At 26.1% G+C, this 21,019-nt stretch overlaps 4 protein-coding genes across 6 annotated transcripts; 2 read left to right on the top strand and 2 right to left on the bottom strand.

The window, feature by feature from the left end:
- Positions 1-476: 476 nt before the first annotated feature.
- LOC129609064 (uncharacterized) lies at positions 477-5,357 on the bottom strand. Of its 3 annotated transcripts, XM_055520924.1 has the most exons (5): positions 5,172-5,357; positions 3,870-4,761; positions 3,353-3,813; positions 2,238-2,372; positions 477-1,135 (listed from the first exon to the last, which is right to left on the bottom strand). In XM_055520924.1, exons 1-5 carry the CDS (start codon positions 5,271-5,273, stop codon positions 974-976), a joined length of 1,752 nt encoding a protein of 583 aa, XP_055376899.1. In that variant the 5' UTR covers positions 5,274-5,357; the 3' UTR covers positions 477-973. The 3 variants fall into 3 exon arrangements, with proteins under 3 accessions (XP_055376899.1, XP_055376898.1, XP_055376897.1); XM_055520923.1 differs by lacking the exons at positions 477-1,135; positions 2,238-2,372 and adding an exon at positions 1,332-1,949; XM_055520922.1 differs by lacking the exons at positions 477-1,135; positions 2,238-2,372 and adding an exon at positions 2,595-3,143.
- Positions 5,358-8,962: 3,605 nt separating this feature from the next.
- On the bottom strand, positions 8,963-9,966 carry LOC129609213 (uncharacterized). The gene is made up of 2 exons (XM_055521139.1): positions 9,768-9,966; positions 8,963-9,681 (listed from the first exon to the last, which is right to left on the bottom strand). Exons 1-2 carry the CDS (start codon positions 9,867-9,869, stop codon positions 8,989-8,991), a joined length of 795 nt encoding a protein of 264 aa, XP_055377114.1. The 5' UTR covers positions 9,870-9,966; the 3' UTR covers positions 8,963-8,988.
- A 2,466-nt stretch (positions 9,967-12,432) lies between these two features.
- Positions 12,433-15,117, top strand: LOC129609101 (myb protein). The gene is made up of 3 exons (XM_055520972.1): positions 12,433-12,952; positions 13,020-13,451; positions 13,508-15,117. The coding sequence occupies exons 1-3, from the start codon at positions 12,910-12,912 to the stop codon at positions 14,833-14,835; spliced, it is 1,803 nt and encodes a 600-aa protein (XP_055376947.1). The 5' UTR covers positions 12,433-12,909; the 3' UTR covers positions 14,836-15,117.
- Positions 15,118-16,304: 1,187 nt separating this feature from the next.
- LOC129609206 (protein PDF) lies at positions 16,305-18,430 on the top strand. The gene is made up of 2 exons (XM_055521131.1): positions 16,305-17,506; positions 18,078-18,430. Exons 1-2 carry the CDS (start codon positions 17,411-17,413, stop codon positions 18,261-18,263), a joined length of 282 nt encoding a protein of 93 aa, XP_055377106.1. The 5' UTR covers positions 16,305-17,410; the 3' UTR covers positions 18,264-18,430.
- The last annotated feature ends 2,589 nt before the right edge of the window (positions 18,431-21,019 follow it).

The raw sequence follows: 21,019 nt of genomic DNA, 5'->3' as shown, positions 1-21,019 counted from the left end.
ATAAAGTCTTTTTCTTAATTATTTATTTATTAGATATTTTCCTCACTTGAAATTTTTTTTTTTTTTGGAAGATACAAAATGGCAGTCTGCAATACTTTACTAAATATATTTGTGTAAATATGTACATACTATATAGTAATTGTCTAGAAAATGGTATGACAAAATTGTCTTTTATGCCCATGTTGGTTTTTTTTGCATTTTCCTAGTTGCAAATTGACTTTATAAATACATAAACCTCTGCAATGCTAAATTTCAGGAATCGACACAATGTCATTTAATTTAGGAACATAAAAATTTGGAATTCGTTAAAATCACAACTAAATTTTGTTATATGTTCAATTATGCACCCAATTCCCATATTATAAATAGTAATTGCATATTACAGAGAAAAAGACGAATCCGTCACAGACAACATCCCTTATTAATAAAAATGTGGTATACTTAATAATTTTTCAATTAATGTACTTTTCATAAAATTAAAATCAAAAAGAATTTTATTATAAATTGTACATATATATTTAATATATATTTTTAAAATTATTTTAAAAGTATGTATAAACTAAAATTCTTATTTTTAAATTCTTCTTTAATTATTGATTAAACATAACTTAAAAATTTAATTTTAATTTCATTTTGTATATGTATATTTTGCATATTATTATGAACCAAAAAAAACGTTGTTGTTGTTCATAGTTTTAATTAAAATTTAATTTTCAACTATAAATTTTAGTTTGTTTTTAATAATTACTTGAATTATCTGTATTTTATAAATTTTCCAGTTGTAGTACATTTATATAATAAGTAAAATAAAGAATCTGTAAATATTTTTGTTTTTCAAATACAAGTTTTAGATGAAGTCACACTTTAGAAGAAAAATTACAAAATTTATTTAAAATACATATAAAAAAAATGTAATATAAATTTATAATTTGGAGAAGAAATTAATTTTTGCATTTATTTTAAGTAATTTATATTAGTCATCATTATCAAAACGTATTGAATTTACTGACGTATCAATAAAGCCACCTCTATAACTACCACGTTTCTTCTTAGTTTTTTCATGTTTAAATGACTTTCCCCTAGTATGTTTAAGATCTTTATTGGCTTTTTCACCCCATGAACCAAAAGCATTTTTCTGCAAAACGAAAAAATAAAAAAAACGAAAACTTTTATTGATATTTTTATAATAATTAATATTTTAAAGTTAAGGATATACACACATAATATACATAATTGATATATAATATCATTATTTGTACAAAAAAAACATGTTTATTGAAATTAAAAATACATATATACAATATATTATATTGTTTAAAGGAAGAACTCACCAGGGCTTTTAATATATGCAAGGGCTTCTACATATTTTAAAATATGTGATATTTTTATATTAATAATAATAAAATTAATTCGCAACATTTCAAATTTTTTTGTTTTGTATAAGATATTATGTACTTCATACGGTAAAATTGCAATATTATAAATAAAAACATAAATTCCTCTTAATCATCGAACACGATTTTTTTATTTTGTTGTGTGTTTGAATCAAAAGATTTGTTAAAACTTTTACGATTGCCATCGAATCCGCCTCGTCCACCGCGTCCTCTGTCACCAAATCCTCCACGACCTCCACGACCCCGGTTACCACCTTCTCCTCCACGACCTCGTCCACCACCTTCTCCTCCACGACCTCGTCCACCACCTTCTCCTCCACGACCTCGTCCACCACCTCGACCACGATCACCATCTCCTGCACGACCACGGTTTCCTCCTCTCCCTCCAAAACCTTTATTAAAACCACCTCTGTTCTCATTACCATCGAAAGATTTACGATCATTATTTTTCCAATTATTTTTTTTGTTATCATTTCCACCAAAGGAATTTCTAAAACCTCCATCATTATTTCTAAATTTATTAAATCCTCCACTTTTATTTTCATTTCCATCATTCTTTTATTTTTGATAATGTTACGAAAATTTTATTGATTTAAATAAATCCATGAAAAGAGAAGTAATAAAAAAACAAGCATTAGCACAGTTTAATATAAAAATTAATTGCATATAAAAATATAGAAAATTAAAATAAATTATTTCAACAATTAAAAATATTTTCCTATTCATTTTGTAATTACAAACTATTTTATTCAGAGAATCCTGTGAATGCTTGACAATTTATTTTGCTTCTCTTTTCTATAAGATTAACAAAAAATATAAAAAAAAAAAAAGGCAAACACAAACCTTTGCTTCAAATGAGTTATCTTTCACTCTTGGATCTACTTCAACTTCCTCTTCACGAACTCTTCTAAAAGGAGTTTTGGGAGTGGTTTGATTTGAATTATTTTTATGATATGCATTACCGTTTAATTTATTATTCTAAAGAAAAGCAAAATAAATTGGAAGTTTAGCATCCATTCATAGTATGAAAAAAAATATCGCGAATTCGAAATAAAAATAGGGGTTATTATTAAAACTTGTTTCCAATGAAAATAAAAAGTTGATTACATATATATAGCACAACTGCCACATAAAAAAAATCCAGATTCCAATACTTAAATCATAATATTTTCTTCAAATAAAACATTTTGGTTACAATTTCAATTGTTTTCCTTTTTATTTTTGAGCTTTTGCTTTTAACAAAATCTTAAATTTCTAGTAAAATTTTATTTTTTAATAAAATATTTTTGATTTCTAATCATTTTGAGGGCACTGTGATTTTATATGATCTGTTTGGCCGCATTTATAGCATGCTCTTTTAAATTGGCTCGAATTAGGGCAATTTCTACCCAAATGACCTGTTTCATTACAGTTATAACAAGCAGCTGGATTTTCTGGGCAATTTCGTGCTATATGGCCAGTTTTATTGCAACTTCGACATTTAAAACTTGAGAAACAGTCATCTCTCAACACTTCTGAACATTCTGTAGCCTTATGACCAAATTTTTGGCAATTAAAACATTTAACTATCATATCATTTGGACAATCTCTTTTAGCATGTCCCGGTTGATGACAATTAAAGCACATAGATTTATTCATTCCGCCATCAAAACTGTTATTTTGTGATCTATTTGATTTGTAATTGGTACAACTTTTAGCAAAATGACCAACACCATTACACTTTCGGCATGTGATAGCTGAATTCGAGTTCTTTAATTATAAATCAATTAATTGATATTTTTATATTTAAACTAACCTGCTGTATTAAAATATCTATAAAAATTTATGAATAGTCTAATGAAAAATTGCAGCACTAAAAATTTCTTTCATTGGAAACGTTTAAATTATTGATCAAAACAGAATTTCAATCTAATAGTTCCTAATTTAACAATGAAGAAATTTGTAGTTTATTTACTCACCTCAAAACGGTTTTCCCCAGCTTTTACAAAATTAGAATAATTAGCTTTTTTATTTTGTTTATCATTATTGTCAGAAGCTTTCCTTTTAACTCCTGCTTTTAGATTGGGGGTATTTTTTTCGTCTTCTTCTGACTCCGAATCGCTACTACTTTTCCCTTTTTTTGCTATTGGAACAGATTTAGGTTTATTATCCTCCTCTGAGCTGTCATCTTCACTTGAAGACTCAGCTTTTTTTTTTAAAGTTTTAATTGGCAAAGTAGCCTTTTTTGCTGGTGGTGCTTCGTCCGAATCATCTTCTGAACTTGAACTTTTTTCTTTTGAAGGCAACGCCGTCTTTTTAACAAGTGGTTTGACTGCTGCTGTTTTAGGTTTTTTATCTGATTCATCAGAATCTGAACTATCACTATCTTCTGACTCTTGTTTTTTGGGTGCTAAAGTCTTAGCAACTATTTGTTGTTTACCTGAAGTAATAAAATTTTTAATAAACATTTTTTAAAAACTTATTTATTATTTTTACTTTTAGGTTGGTCTTCTTCCGAACTATCTTCACTAGAGGATTCCTCCTTTTTTTTAGATGCAACTGGCTTAGTAGGTGAAGGTTTTGCTGAATTTGCCTTTGTCTTAGCAGTTTCTTCCTCTGATGAATCGCTTTCCTCACTGGAACTTTCTTCTTTCTTTTTGGATAAGATATTCGCTTTAGTAGCAGTTTTAGCTGCAATTTTGGATTTTGCAGGTTCGTCATCAGAAGAGTCACTATCCTCACTTGAAGATTCTTCTTTCTTTTTGGCCTCAACAGTTTTATTAGTTTGCTGACCTTTTGGCTGTGCAACTTTAATTTTAGTAGTTTCTTCTTCAGACGAATCACTTTCGTCACTTGAAGATTCCTCTTTTTTTTTTACTGATGCATTTTTAGTTGCTGGTTGCGGTTTTGCCGAAGGTTTGGATACTTTATCGTCCGATGAATCACTATCCTCACTTGAAGATTTTTTCTTTCCTTTTTGCACTAAAATGTTTTTATTTGGTGGCTGAGCTTTAGCCGTTGATAATTTAGATGGTTGTGTTTCTTCGTCAGAAGAGTCACTGTCCTCACTTGATTTCTTTTTGTTTACTTGAGATTGTTTACCATTTATTAAAGGTTTCTTTAAATTTTTTGTCTGATTTTTATTATCGTCGTCACTATCATCACTCTCGTCAGAGCTGTCAGATTTTTTTTTCAAGCCATTTTTGTCAGATCCATTTAATAAAGACTTTGAAGTCTGTTCATTTTCTTCGTCACTATCTTCGCTTGATGAGCTTTCCTGCGCTGCTTTATTTTTGGAACCCTGTTTTAATTTTGGGATTTTCTTTGTGGTCTCACAATATTTTGTGACTATCTCTTTTAAATTTGGAGAGTCAGTTGCCAAGTTTTGCTAGAAAAAAATATATATATATAGATATGCATATAAACAAAAGGACAAGAATGCACCATATCCGTTAACTATGTGCCTAATTGTTATATAGAAGTTAAAATTTTACATTATGCGGCACTTAATGATGTCTACTACTTAAATCAACTAAATTAAATATATGTAACATGAAAAATTTCCACGTTTTTTTTTGCCATGAAAATTTGAAATATGTAGATAAATATGTTGAGGCATAAGTGTTAAAACTAAATTTTACATAAGAATTTTTAAAAATATGTGTATAAGTTTTTACATTTTTTATTTCTAAATTATAAGCAAGTGAATTCAAACGTAATTAATCAAAGCAAATTTTTTACATTGATTTTTTCTCCAAGTTACCAAATGTTAGAAAATCGGTTACAAAAATATCTTACCACTTTGAATTTTTGTTGTAAAACATCAGCTAAGCTTTTATTTTTATTTTTTAAAAAGTCTATACAAAGTGATGTTATTAAATCGTCATTTATCTGTGCCATTTTTATTTAATTTTATTTTTTAAAATAATCGACTACCATACACACTTTTTTATAGAAACACGTGCAACGCGCCGATATATGAAAAGAAAGAATGATGGCAAGAAAATAAAACACGCAAAAAGTTATGCCAATGCTGCCAGTTTAAATTATTATGAATTCAAACTGAGAAACATGTGTTTCCACACAATGCATAAAATATAGCAAAACACAATTTTTGTTAAAAAAAAACTCAAGAAACAAAAAGTATTTTTAATAGGATAACTGAATTTAATACGGCCTCGTAAAAGGACTTATTTTTTTTTTTAAATATTTAAAAAATTTCATATAGGAATTATTCATAATTGACACAGTTTACCGTTTTTTTTTCGTTAAGTAATAGTTAAGCGATAAAGCTCTAGTGAAATGCCAAATGACGTACAAAATAATTTCTATTATTGTAAAAAATAGAATCCTTAGAATTATTAATAAAATAAAATAAAAAATTAAAAATCCTTAGAAAAATATATTTGATTTTAAAATTTTTATTTAGTTTACGGAAAAAGAACGTGGTTTAACGTGATACAAATAATTTTGTTCATTTCGCTTAATTCATATATTTTACATATAATTTCTTAATTACTTCTTTAAAATTATGAGCAATCCTATGTTATGATGAGCTTTTGACATTAAGCTATGCCAGTTTCATCAATAATTTAAAATTTTCATATGGTTGTCTATTTAATTGTAGACGCAAGTTTTGGTTAAAAGTCAAAAATTTAGACAACTGCATATATTTTTTTAATGACGTCAAGTGAAACATGATCCAGATGCAAAAGTAGTACATACTTTAAAATTTGACAGTTTGAAATTTTTATACAGTGAAACAATATTAACATCACAAATCTGCTTTCAATTTGTATGCTTTGGCAAGAAGCAGATTTAAAATTTGAACTATTGCTCTTAGGCACTTGTTCTACATATACGATTCTAATGGAAATTTTACGTCAAAAAAATGAATAATAATAGAAAGATATTCGATTATCATCAGCTTTGCTGTCAGATTTTTAAAAATAACATGGCAAAAAACAAATTTTTAAAAATGTGCCGCGCTCATCTTTTTTTTTTATATTTGTTGCTAATTTATAGATTACTAATATTAAAAACATTGCTCCCAAAAGTTTAAATAGCATAAAAGTATAAAATCTGATGTGAAAATGCTCAACATATTTTACCATAGATTAAATCGTAGCCTGATTTGTGACTGGCACCTCTATTTTGTGCGACATCACTTGCATCCTTAATTCCTTATTATGTTTATAACTAAACTGACTTTAGGTTGAAAGTTAACAAATTTTAGTGGCTTTAGTTTTACCATGTTTATTATAATTGAAAAGTTACTAACCATGTTTATTATAATTGCCTTATCATAATTTAAACAGCTTAATTTTTTTTAGAAATATGAATTTTTAGGAATTACAACATGTACCATGCCACAACTATGTATTTATTTCTATAGAAATAGATTGACGTTTGTATAAATTAATATCTAAAACTTGACATATGTATTTTTTTTTTGTTGTTTTTTTAAAAAAATTATGATTTTTGCCTATTTTCATTTCGAGTTTTTTACACGAAAGGTTGACTAAAACCTAAATTTTTTTATACTAACATGAAATTTGGAGTTTTCTGAACAACATACCAAAAATTCAACTCAAAATTTTAACTACAATTTTGATTAAATATATTTTCGAGCTTTTTAGCACTTTTCCAAAAAATTTTTGAAAAAAAGTGCTTATTAGTTTCACTCTGTCCGTCCGTTCGTCTGTCCGTGTGTCTGTTTACAAAACTTCTACACCCTTGAAGATAGAAAGCTGAAATTTTATATGTACATAGATCTTTACTAGAAACTTATTTTCGTAGAACAAAATTTTTAACTATCTCCCCCCCTCTAGAAGTTATTCCCCCCCAAAACCCTAAAAATGGCCTTTTTTAACTATTTGTTGCAATGAAACCATAAGCATTTTTGAAATTTTTCAAACGCAGAAAGGCAGTGGCTTGCTTCCCCTAGCGCGGTGTACTATAGTTAAACTTTAAAAAAACAAAATGGCCGTTCAAATTTACCGTTATCTAAAGTCCTTTTTTTCAAATTTTTGCTTTCGTTTTTCTTCTAAACCCCAGCCTGTAGAAGCTTTTAATCTTGAAATTTAAGGGGCTTTTAGATATTAACAAATAGTTCATTTCGTTAGAAGAAAATTTTTTCCATCTCCACCCCCTCTCAAATTATCGTCTCTTGAAGTTTGTAAAATTTGAATTTTTGACACCTTATATTTCCGAAACCGCAAGCTTTTTCAAATTTCTATAAACACAAAAAGTTAACGGTAAATTCCATGACATTAAAAAATATAATTATTTTTCTTAACTCACACAATTAAACCTTAAAATCGAGCAATATGTTAACTCCATTTTATATTAATTTTCGCTTTATTTCAAAGACTGCATATATGCATGATCCTAAATATATGCAATCCTAGAAATAGTTTCGTTTATGAATAAAAATAGTTATAATAGTGTGGTGGGTATATACAGACTGTATTTAAAAGCAGTATTTTCACTTGTTGAAGGGAAAAGTGCTACAATACAAACCATTGGTTTGACCCAACTTTATTCCGCATTTTTTTGTACCGCCATATCAGATAACATATTTGAGAGAATTGAGAGTAAAAAATGATAATACAGTAAATAAAAAAAATTTGGTGCTATATTTTTTAGTCTAGAATACAAGATTTAAAGTTAATAAAAATTTTATAAGATTTTAATTTAAGTTTGTAATTATTTGATTTTAAGTTTTATAATTATGAAAATGCTTTTAAAATTTTATAATCGTTATAAAATATGCGTAGTTTCAAGTTGTCCCCTAAATAAAAACAAACATAATAAAAAAATTATAAAGAAACTTCTATAAGTTCTATAGCTTCTAATGCGGTCGTTTAGATAAATTAGCGAATTACCCTTTCTGATAATGTGAAAATAATTCCTAATAAAACTATAATCACATACATACCTAAAACAAATTATATGGACTTTTAATATAAAAAGAATTCGCATATGCAGCAATTTTTATGAATTATGAAGCATATATGTATGTAAGTTTAATTAATGTAGTACACACAATGTGATTATACCAGAAGTATGCATTTTGGGAGATATATCGTACAAAATTAGCAAACTCGTTAATATCAAATGTATATTTTCCCAAATACATATACAAAATGGAAAAATACCGAAAAATCAACTAAATACTTAGAAAAATTGCACTATGTATTTGTTTTCCTGTAGTGTAGCATTTATTGAAATCTTAAAAAAATGAACGGAATTTGGAAGGTTTTTTTTAAAGTTTTAATAACACAACTTTAAAAATGTAACCACTAGGAAAGAAAAGTTGAATTTTTAATTTTCCTAATTAAAAATTTGAAACAAGCTAATCTTGTGGGAAATTTATGATGTTAAAAGTCCCTCTATAGATCCCATAACAATACGTCTAAATTTATCAGCTGTGAACTGCCACTTTCTTTTTGGGTCCAGGCCTGCATTTCTCTCAGCCGTTGTCTAAAAGCATAAATTAATTTTTTAATTTCAGCATCACATTGTTTTTAAAGAACAAGACAATGTAAAGTTAATTTATAAGCATGTAAGGAAATAAAAAACATATTTTATTTAAATTTCGCATATGTATATTTTAATCACTTTGCTCAGAAATTTCAGAGGCTTCTTCGGGTTCACTATTTTGAGATGTCGCCATACCTGGACATTCCTTTTTCTGGTGATCTTTTTGACCGCATTTAAAGCAATCTTCATTTTTATTTTGATTTTTACAATATCTCGCTATATGGCCTTTATCATTACATTTATAGCAAGCTGTATTTTTTAGGCATTCTCGCTTCGTATGACCACTTTCTTGACATAGTTGACATTTAATTTCTTTCTTGCATTCTTTAAAACTATGACCACTTTCACCGCAATTATGGCACTTAAAATCTACCTTTGGGCAATTCCGTGTTATGTGACCTTTTTCTTTACAAACATGACATGTAAAACCTGAAAAGCGGTTCTCACTTAGCTTCTCTTTACATTCATTGATTTTGTGACCATCTTGATTGCAGTTAAAACATTTTAAACCCTTGCAATCTACGGCAAGATGACCCAACTCTTTGCAATTAAAACAACGCCAACCAGAAGGTACTTCGGCTTTCTTTGGCAGTCTTACAAAAGCCCCAATTCCCTGTCTCTTAACAATATTCACGCTACTTTTCTTTATACTTGAATTAGTTTTTTGAATTTTTATTCCATTTTGATGTTTGTTTGAATTCATTTGTTTAAAATGCCCTGTAATAATTTGTTCAAGTTTTGGGGCATTGTCTTTTAAAGCTTCCTACAATAACCGTTTTAAGTATATTATGCTTATCTTTATTTTATTGTAGTTGAATATATGTAAATATTAAAAATTGAGGTATTTACCAAGTTAAATTTTTTCGTTAAGTATTTTGCAACTTTTTTGTCTTTACTTTTCAAATAATCACAACATAATTGTAACATTAGTTTTTCATCAACATCCTGCATCTTGAAAAATAAGTATTTACTATATTATGAACAGCTAACCCAGTGACGGCAAATAAAGTACTCAAAAATAAAATGACGAACTATTTAAAGAACCACGTGCAAATATTTAGTGTACAACAAAAAATTTTTTCTTTCATAAGAATGCTATAATTCACAAAACAGATAATGACAAAGTTATTGTGAATAATCAGTGATGGTAATGGTAAATTTCGGTTAAGAGAAAATTATTCCAATATGGAGTGAAAAACAATATGGAGTGGAAAACAAAAAAGTGACGGAAGAATCATTCTTAATTAATTGTCAACTATAGTTTGCTCATCTAATTATTTAAAAACATTTAAACATAATTAATATTTTTTTATTTTTTTTAATATTAGTTTTTCTAATAATCTTAAAATTCTAACTTCAAATAAATTACTTACTTGAAACTTTTTAAATAAATTTCAGAATTCTTTTCAGAATGTTTTAAAAAATAAACTTTTGGAGAACTCTTTAATAATCTAATTTTTCGTTACTACTCGCACTGGGAAGCTTTATCATTCTTATTAAAGAATAATTTTAAAATTTCTTAAGACACTAGCATCAGCTGACAGAAAAATAAGAAACGATTGATATTATCTAGAATTTAAAGACTTCTTTTTAACATTAAAACATGAATGGTTTCACATGTGATATTATGAGGTAAATTAAATTTATTGTACTACCTTACGGAAACAATTTCTAGTTTAAAATACTCAGGATTATTAAATAATCTTGGTGTAATTCGATTTTCGTGTTCGGAAAAATCGTGAGATAACACTAATTTGCATGGTTCTTTCTTTCCATTTCGGCAAATACGAAAATCGCTTAACGAAAATCGAATTGCATGGTAAGAACTCTGCTGTGAAGATGCAACTTTATTTCGCGCACCAGACTACTGGTAGAAATTCGTTAGCAATATATTCGCAATATTAAAATATAAATTAAAGACAAAAAAGGTCCAGGGCCCTTACTATGTAATTCGATTTTTCGTATTCAGAAAAATGATAATTACATTATAAGACCCCAGGCTTTGATAATTTTGCTATAACAAAGTGCATTTGATTATATTGATGTCCTAAACACAATGATACAGCACTTCGAACTACAAAAAAATAGTTTCTAGGTTACTAAATGGAACAGCACACAATAAGAATGCAACTTCACAATTATTTTATTATCCATTTTTGAGGCTACTGCCTGTTATATCTTATTGATTTTGTGTGAGTAAAATGATATCCAAAATACAGAATATTTAGTCATTTTGCCGTTCCGCTCTCTTTTCCATTATAACAAGGGAAACCTTTCACCGCTTTGGTTCTGTTTTTAAACTTAGTATAGCAAACTATACGAAATGAAGTATGTGTTCACACATGTTTTTAAAAGGTAAAAAAAAATTTATGTCTAAGTAGCTTGTTACAGATTAGATTTAATCTGCGGTTAAATCTCAATCTGATGACCCAATTATCATCAGATTTCCTGTCAGATTTTTAAAAATAACATGGCAGAAAATAAATTTTTAAAAAGATTTGCCACGATCTGCTGATTTTTGCATGCTTTTTTTAAATTTTTGTTGGCAGTTCGTAGATTACAAATATTAAAAACATTGCTTTCAACGTAAAAGTATAAATATTTACTTGAAATATTTTTTTTAAATAATAGTTTACGACAAGCAAGATACCTAATGTACTCAGAAACTCAAAACCTAAATCAAAAGCTTGTTTCAAAATTAAGTTACGCCAAGAACATGTTCATTTAAACATATGTAGTTTTGAATATTTTCTCTTTTGAGTTTCATATTACAAATTCACGTAAAAAGAAAATTTACAAAAATCTAATAGCCTGACACATAAACATACTTTTCTTTTATTGATTTATTTGGACAAATATTTGAGTGCAAATAATGCAATTTCTTCGCAAACATACATTTTATTCTTCTCTTAACTGACAAATTTTCAATACGACATTTGATTCTGTTTTCGTCTCCCCTTTCGTTGTGAAGACATGAAGACTTCTTTTGAACGATTCTCGAAATTTACTTTAGTAATTTAGTTTTATATTTTTAACTAATATTTTTAATAAGTTTTTTTTTGGAAAATTTCTTTTATCGTACTTTCTATATTTTTGCACACGTGCAGATAAAATTACAACTTCGGCAAAAAAGGCAACGATGCTAATTATGAACAAGTAGTTTATTGTGAAATAAAATTCGAATTCTAATGAACGTACATTGTTGAAAAAGCTATGTTCTATGAAAAAAATAAGTGCTGTTAATTTTACAATAACTATAAGTAATAAGAAAGGAAAAATTTTAAACGGCGTATGAAAAAAATTATAACTCAATGAATTGTTTCAAAAATATTTGTTGTCCGTAACAAGATAAAATTTTGACAGTATATTTTTACTTATTTTTTTAAGTTTTGATTCGAATTAACAATACTATGTACTGACATTTATAGTAGTGACATTTACAAATTATTTTAAACCAAAACACGGCATCACTTTTTTAAATTTAAGTTGACTGGATGGTAAAGAAAAAGGCAGGTGTAAAGTATTAGTTCTAAAAACATAAAAAACAACATAAATCAAGCTAAATTTTATATAAATTCGAAAGGATAATATGTTCTAATATTGCTTGAGATGTAAATATAGTTTCTTAATTTATATAAAACGGCTTAAAAATTGGTAACTGTTAGAAAAAAGATAGTATATTCCATAGTAAACAAAATTTTGAAGTATAGTAATTTGAAAGAGCGCAACGGCATCATCATTTTAGAAAATTAAAAGAAAGAAGAAAAGGGGGCAGCCGTCAGTTAAACAGATTTTTTTTTGTCATAAGTCAAAGCCTGAAAATTTAAAAATATCACATCAAAATTGCGAAAATTAGAATTTAAATAAGTTTTTCATCAATTTATGTTTTGATTGTTCATGTGCGTGAATAGTTGACGTAGATTTTTAACATTTAAAGAAAGAACTGGGTTTAAAAAAAAACGACTTGACATTTTAATTTTTAACAACGGCCATGAATAATGACAGCGATTCCTGTGCAGATGATGATTATTCAGGTTGATTTAAATTATTTTGAAATTTTTAACGATGCTTTTCAACAAGATTATTTTTAAATAATTTTAGAGCAATCTGATGGTAACGCTGGTGATGGTGATGATAGTAGTATAAATTCCAAAAAATTTGGAAATTCTAAGCGTTGGTCAAAAGCAGAAGATGCTACTTTGAAAAACTTGGTTACCCAATATGGTGAAAATTGGGAAATCATATGTAAATTGATGAACGACAGATCCGATATTCAGTGTCAACAAAGGTGGTCGAAAGTGGTTAATCCAGAGTTGATCAAAGGTCCATGGACGAAAGAAGAGGACGACAAGGTTATTGAGCTTGTTAAACGGTATGGGCCAAAGAAATGGACATTAATAGCGAGGTATCTAAATGGTAGAATAGGAAAACAATGCCGGGAACGATGGCATAATCACTTAAACCCAAATATTAAGAAAACTGCTTGGACAGAAGAAGAAGACAAAATTATTTATCAAGCTCACCAACAATGGGGTAATATTAAACGATCAAAGATGTATTTAAAACTTTGTGAAAATTGTATATTTTAGGAAATCAGTGGGCTAAAATAGCTAAATTGTTGCCTGGAAGGACGGATAACGCTATCAAGAATCATTGGAACTCTACTATGCGAAGGAAATATGAATTTGAAGTTCGCAAGCAACCCCGAATTGAAAGCAACTTAATAATAAATCAAGAGAAACGTGTAGGGAATGATTACAGGGATAGTCGTTTAAATTTGAAAAATTTAATAAATAGCGGTGGCAGTAGTAATACTTATTCTCAACATTACATAAATATACAAACTAATTCATATTCTGCAAAATCTAACAATAATAATTCGGAGAGTGGTCCGAAATTGCTACATTACCGTCCCCCCAATATTTTAAAGAAGAAAAGCTTAAATTTAGAACAATCGCATACGCAATCCTATAATCAATCTAACAACCCGATAGAGATGATCGATGTTAAAAATGAAAATGATGTCAAAATGACCAACATCAAAAAAGAGGAATCATCACCAGCTGTAACTCCCGTTAAACCGTTACCTTTTTCTCCAAGTCAATTACTAAATTCTCCGTGTTTAAATTTATCCTTTGATACGAATTTTTCAGCAAGTACTCCAGTAAGGACGAAAGAACGCTTAAACGGGGGTAACATAAAAAATGAAACAAAGGATGAAGAAGATATTAAAAATTCATCGTCATTAGAAACTCCTCATAAAGCTTCATTGAATATTGGACCGAAAACTCCAACACCATTTAAGGATGCGTTAGCTGCACTTGGTAAGAAACGTGGTGGTGAAAGATATATTCCACCAAGTCCCAATAGACTGGCAGAAGATTTAGCAGAAATTATTAACGAAGAACAGGAAACATCGAGCTATGAAAATAGTAATTCAATGAATAATCAACAGAATGATACAGTCAACAAAAACATACGTAAAAATATTGAAAATAACGAACAACACTATAAAGAAAATTTGTATCCATCAAATAAGAAAGCAAGAAAATCTTTACCAATGAATACATGGGACAATAATGTACCAGCTCTCAATCTACCATATGAAACAGAAACACCAAGTAAATTTTTAAACTCAGATTCTGGAGTTGTTGACAGTGCTCTTTGTGAATCTGGAATATTAGATTCATCTGAAGATGCTTCAAATGATAATTCACATGCAGTTGGATCTTTAGGTGTTAACAATACTTTAAATATAGTAGATGATAATTATGCAAAACAACAAATTTTAGATCCAAAATGGGAAAAGACTGTTTGTGGTTTAACGAAAGATCAAATATATATGACAAATCAAGCCCGTTTATGTTTAAAAAAGATCACTTTTACACCAAGATCACTTAATTTTTATAAAAATTAATTCAAACTAATTAAAGTAGATAAAGTGTTTTAAAGTTATTGTACAATAATAAAGTGCGTACATAATATATATTTAAAAACATTTAATTTTTATATTAATATTAAAAAAATTTCAATTTTTAGATCGAAATTTTATTTTATTATATTTTATGAAACAATTATTTTTTTAAATATAATTTTGCTTTATAAAATGTTCCGGTTAGTTGTTTTATACATTTTTTAAACTATATTTTGTGTTTAAAACTATTTTTAAGTTGATCAGAACAAAATTGTAAACCAAAAATCAAAGAGTTGAGTTTAATAAAACAAAAAAAAAAAATATATTAAAATTTAAAATTTAGCATTATAAAACCTATTTTTAAGTTATCGCTAAATATTTAATTATATACATATTTATTTACATTATTGTGAAGTCGTTATATTTTAAGCAGATTGTAAGAATATGTTAGGCTTTGTTCAATATATTATAAGTAATAAACAACGGTTTCATTTAATTTTTTTTAGAATAAGTTTAATTTCTGATTTTAATTTTTTTTTTAATTTTTAAGATATTGTTTTAGTTTAATTTAGATTTGGTACATTTGCATAAATGTATTTCTTAATAAACTAAATAAAAAAAAATTTATTTAAGTTCAAAAAAACATATTTACAACACATAAATTGCTAAATAGAGCTTTAGAACCAATTTTTACAATAAATAAATATACATATATATTTTTCTTAATCAAGGTAAAAATATAAAATAAATAAGTTAGAAATTTTTATGTTAATTCAAGTAAAATTTGTAAATTAATAATCCTCTCTCATTTTGAATATCATACATATTTTTTGTTAAAATTTAAATAATTATATACTTTTGCTAATTAATTCGTGTTTGATTTATTAAAGAATAACAAAATAAAATTTTGAAATAGTAAAATGATATTAAATTATGTAATATGTACATAATCCTATTTTAATTAAAATCAAATACATAAATTATTTATATAAAAAATGAAATCATCAAATGGAAAGTTCGAATTGAAACAGATTGATCTAACATTCCTTATTTCTCAAAAAGCCAACATACTGCTTGCTCCGCAATAAATTCTAAGAAGTTTGTTCTATTTTGATTGGATATTATCAATTATTTGCGTGTTAAATTTTTAATATAAAGATTTTATAAATAAATTTTAATTAAACAACCCCCAGTGTGTGATAAACATTCAGGTGGAATGTTCAAAGCACGAAAAAAGTAGTGTGTGAAAGTCTTTGTGACATAAAGTTTAAGAAATCGTAGAATAAGACGAGTAATATTCTGTACACGAGTTACTTAAAGCTAATATAAGACTTTACACACGTAATGATTATTCTACATTTAGGAGCGACTAACGTAGGGGATTAACGTAGGGAATTCAGTTCAATCTAAGATCTTTACATAAAGAATTTCCGATAAATACTGAACCAATAAGAGTTTAAAGAAATTATGTAGTTTAATGAGGATTATAATTAGTTTCTTATTTACGATTTCCAACAATTTAATATCCCAGTTTTTAAATATTTTTGTTTAATATACACATATGTATGTATGTATTTTAAAGATTTCTTTTTGATTTATATAATCTATAAAATAAAAAATTTTATAAATTTAACAAAAATATATAAATGTTTCAATTTAATATGAACTATTAATGAGTCATGTTTAATGTTTTTGACATACTATTTAGTTATATAATTGAAACGTATACAAGATTATGTCTACTTAAATTTCTATACATACATTTATGATATGTATTATGCTTGATGAATCTTTACTCATGGTACCTCTATACCCTATATAAGAACATTATAAATGTAGTACTTTTTTTATTTTATTTTTAAATCTCTGTCAATACCAGATCACAGTAACCGTAAATTTTTATAGGTGAAAGACAAATTATCAATACCATATACATATATTTTGCATTATGATATATATGTACATATATATTTTACCATACGTTTGTGCATAACAATTGTAGTCGAAAAAGAAGAAGGAAAGGAAGAAATTTTTCTCATTTTATCTTAAGGTAACCTGGTAAATGACTCTAAAAGAGATCTATGTATTTGAAAATGGATTTTATTTTATTTATTCGAAACAAATAAAAAAGAATAAATAAATAAAATTGTATGTAAAATTTATTATACCTTATTTGGATATTTGAAATGAAATTCTAATAAATAAAATACGTACATATGTATATCAAATACGACCTAGTGAAAAAGCGAAAATTTATGTGTGTAGATTATGTATGTACATGGATAAATTCGTTTGCAGTACATTAAATCCAATAATTTCAGCGAATTATGTCAATAACAGAAAAAATAAATGTAATTACATAATATTTAAACTATACGCCCATATCATCATTATCTACGTATACTTATTTTTTATTTGAAACATAAAAATATATTTTACTATATAAAGGCATCACTTGATCCTTATTGTTAACATTTATCATTGAATTTCACTAAAGAAAACATCTATTTTAAAAAATAAAAATAAAATTTTAAGTGAAAAAATTAATAAATAAATTTAAAAAAAAAATAATACAAAAATGAATAAATTTTCAACACTATTCATATTATCAATTATTTGCGTTCTAGTAGTTGCCCTTCCTCGCCCAGATGAAGAACGATATTTGGATAAAGAGGTAATATTATATTATAATAAACTATTTTTTTTTTATTAAATTTAATCAATTATTTTATTAATATTTAATAATTATATTTTCTTATTCATTAAGTACTTTTATTAATATTTTAAGTTTTTATTTTAAAAAATTAATAAAATGTATAATTTAAAATTATTGAAAAATTCTAAATAATATTTCGAATTTTTTTTAATATATTAATTGTGATTTTGTTTTATTAAGCAAAAAATATGTTTCGTAACACATTTAATATTTGTGTGATTTATTTTGGAAGTGACCTAAGTTCTTTTGCGATTACAAAACTCTTTTATTTCCAAAGCAATATTAATGTAAATTACTTTGTTGGAAATGAGACTTATGTTATCGGATAAGAAAATAAATACATATTCTATAAAGAAAATAATCATTTAACCGAATTTTTTGTTACTTTAAACACAAACAAAGCAATATTCTATTTTTGACTGAAATGGACTTGGGTCACTTGCTTAAAAAATTTTTTAATTATTTTAAAAATTAATATTAATAAATTTTTAATGACTACATTATATTTTTTTTTTATTCACATTTATAGTATGCTAGAGAATTGATAGCATGGTTAGCTGCTATTGATCCATCTGCATCAAATAATCCATGTAAATATTTAACATCAAATGGTGGTAATATGAATTATTTAACACCACAAATGCCAAAAAGAAATTCTGAATTAATAAATTCATTATTAAGTATACCAAAAAATATGAATGAAGCTGGTAAATAAAATTATTTTCAAAAAATATCATATTTTAATTATTAAGTAATCATAATACATATTATTTATAATTTAAATGAAAATTTCATAATATTCAAAATAAAATAAAATTTTTATTTTATAAAAGAAAACAAATTTAAAAATAATATACATATATTTATAAAACGAATTTTATCTTAATTACTATTGTATATAATTACATGTTAGTAAACAATTTGTTCTTAAATAAATATGAAAAAAAAAAAATTAATTACATAAAAAAAATATGTAAAAATAAAATACTTTATAATGTGAAAATTAATAAAAAAAAAAATACTGCTATATATTAAGTACAATATAAAATATTAAAAATTGTAATGGAAATAAAAATTATATTTTCTTCCTCTTATTTTCAACTTTTATTTAAATTTCAATGAATTTTATAATTCTTAACCAAATATAATCCAATTATTTAATACTGAACCAAAATACTTCTTTCGTTTCTAATCACTTTTCGTTTTTCTTAAATTTAATTGTTGATTTTATTAGATTGAGTCAATTAAAAAGTTGCGAGGGTGTTATAAAAGTGTTTTAGAAAAATAGAAGATTTTTAAGTATTCTGCAGTGTAAAAGTTATTATTTAGTTATAAAATTAGTTTTAAAATTAATATAATAATGGAAAAAAATTGAATATTTTTTTTAATATAAACAATTTTTACAATATTTTAGGAAGAATTGATAAATAAAAACATCTTAAAGAAAGTATTAAAGAAATAGAGAAAAAATAATGAAATTTTTTGATTTTATATGCATATAAGTAGTTAAAGATGAAATTATTAAAATTAAATGAATTATATTATAAACAAAAAATTATATTAGTGATTAACTTAAAGTTTTCTTATTTTTTTTCTGTGAAAAGTTATATTTAAACTTTATTAAATTTTTCATATGATTCCTTATATTTTTTAAAAAATAATTTATCCACTTTAATACGATGTACCTTATATTGATGACAAATTAATCCAAAAAATTTATCAAATGTTGTACGTGGACATAAAGGGCATGTAATTCTATAAATATTGAAAGTTTTACGCCATTCATCTTCAAGTTTTCGATGATTAATATCATAAAAATGTTCTAAAGCACAAGAAGAAGCATAATTTAGTCTACAAAGTTCACAATAAAATGTTTTATTTTTTCTATTTGGAGATAAAGCATTAGTAGAAATACTCATTTCATCTTCTACATTACTTTCATTTGGGTCAATTTCATCACCTGATATTTGTTCTTCATGAATGTCGTTAATAGTTTTTTCATTATTATCTTGTTTTTCATTATTATCGCTAGATTCAATTTCAGAAATAATGATAGGAGCTTCTTGTATTTCTTCAAAATTTGATATTCTATTTTCGGAATTGATATTTTTCTCTTTAGGATCTGGTATTTGTTCAGGATTTATAATTAAATTTTTCTCATTTGTTGAAAAGTTTTTAAATTTTATCATATTGTTGAACTCTGGATCAAAATCAATAGAACTCGTTGGTAAATTTGTAGGCTCAACTGTATTGTTTGTTGAATTAATTGGGATTTGCATTGGTTGCCCAATATCACTTAAATTTACAATTTGTGGTATTTGATAGACATTTGGCTGAGAAATCGCTTCATATACAAATACTGTTCCAGGCATAATTTGTGGAGGAATTATGTGATTATTTTGATGTCCCGGTACATTTATAATTTGATTTTGATCTAAAACGCACTCACTGTTAAATATTTGTGGATAATATATAATTGGTGGATGATTATTTAAATTATTGTTTTTAATAATGCTAGTGTGGGATACATTATTTTCTATTTTCTGATAAATATTATCTTTTGAAGTCTCTCCTGCTTTAGGTATTTTTGCCGTTTTATCGATTATTCGTTTAGGTTCTAAATAATTGCTTTTATTTTCAGTTTCCTCTTCAGTCGTATTATTTATTGATCTGACGCTATTTGTAGGTCTCGTCGAATGCAGTGTTGGACAATAATTTGGAAGAATACGGCCCTCTACAGGACAACCTCTTTTTTGTGAATGATATACTAATGAATTATAAGATTGAAATTTTTTTCCACAAGAACATGCATAAGCATAAATTTTTTTGTGCATATTCATATGATCATAATAATTAATCCTTTTAACAAAAGATTTGTCGCAGATATAACAATACTTTAAGTTAAAATTTTCTAAACGTTCAAAAAATAAAAACGAGATTCGTTTGTGATGTTTTTTTACTCGATGCCTAACCAATTCTAGTAACAATTCAAAATTCATTTTACATTCTAAACAGGTATATTTCCTAATATCATATTTTCTAATCCATACATTTTCATTTTGCAAATGATTTTCAGATGAAAAGTGCTTTTCACATTTACTTTCCGAAAAATCAATGTCGCATATTTTGCAATAGAATGTTTCTGATGGAGCAAGCTCTTGTTTTTTGATATCTCCTTTCTCTGATTTATTGTATACAGCTGTAACAGCGCCATTTCGGGAGCATAGAAATTTTGATAAATGCAAAATGAATTTCTTGTGATGTGTAAACTTTGCTCCACAAGAACATTCATAAGGAGTTTCTTTCGTATGTGTATTAAAATGATCTATAGCTGATTGCTCTGTCATGAACCTTTTTGAGCATATTGGACATGTTTTAGTATTGAGTTTCTTTTTCACCTCTTTCTGCTGCGTCTCTATATTTATTTTACTTTCGAATTTTTCTCTTAAGTTTTGAATTCGTTTTTTGGTT

The sequence above is a fragment of the Condylostylus longicornis genome, unplaced genomic scaffold, assembly GCF_029603195.1.
Source record: "Condylostylus longicornis isolate FDR11 unplaced genomic scaffold, ASM2960319v2 ptg000038l, whole genome shotgun sequence".
NCBI lineage: Eukaryota > Metazoa > Arthropoda > Insecta > Diptera > Dolichopodidae > Condylostylus > Condylostylus longicornis.
This window is presented reverse-complemented; position numbering and strand designations above follow the sequence as displayed.

Excerpts from the sequence above, each read along its gene's own strand:
- LOC129609064 (XM_055520922.1), bottom strand. The coding sequence starts at position 5,273 with ATGGCACAGATAAATGACGATTTAATAACATCACTTTGTATAGACTTT. Across the intron at positions 4,762-5,171 it reads TACAACAAAAATTCAAAGTG|CAAAACTTGGCAACTGACTC; the intron begins GTAAGATATTTT and ends ATTTTTTTCTAG. Across the intron at positions 3,814-3,869 it reads GGAAGAAGACCAACCTAAAA|GTAAACAACAAATAGTTGCT; the intron begins GTAAAAATAATA and ends TTATTACTTCAG.
- LOC129609213 (XM_055521139.1), bottom strand. The coding sequence starts at position 9,869 with ATGCAGGATGTTGATGAAAAACTAATGTTACAATTATGTTGTGATTAT. Across the intron at positions 9,682-9,767 it reads TAACGAAAAAATTTAACTTG|GAAGCTTTAAAAGACAATGC; the intron begins GTAAATACCTCA and ends CGGTTATTGTAG.
- LOC129609101 (XM_055520972.1), top strand. The coding sequence starts at position 12,910 with ATGAATAATGACAGCGATTCCTGTGCAGATGATGATTATTCAG. Across the intron at positions 12,953-13,019 it reads TGCAGATGATGATTATTCAG|AGCAATCTGATGGTAACGCT; the intron begins GTTGATTTAAAT and ends AAATAATTTTAG. Across the intron at positions 13,452-13,507 it reads TCAAGCTCACCAACAATGGG|GAAATCAGTGGGCTAAAATA; the intron begins GTAATATTAAAC and ends TGTATATTTTAG.
- LOC129609206 (XM_055521131.1), top strand. The coding sequence starts at position 17,411 with ATGAATAAATTTTCAACACTATTCATATTATCAATTATTTGCGTTCTA. Across the intron at positions 17,507-18,077 it reads AACGATATTTGGATAAAGAG|TATGCTAGAGAATTGATAGC; the intron begins GTAATATTATAT and ends TCACATTTATAG.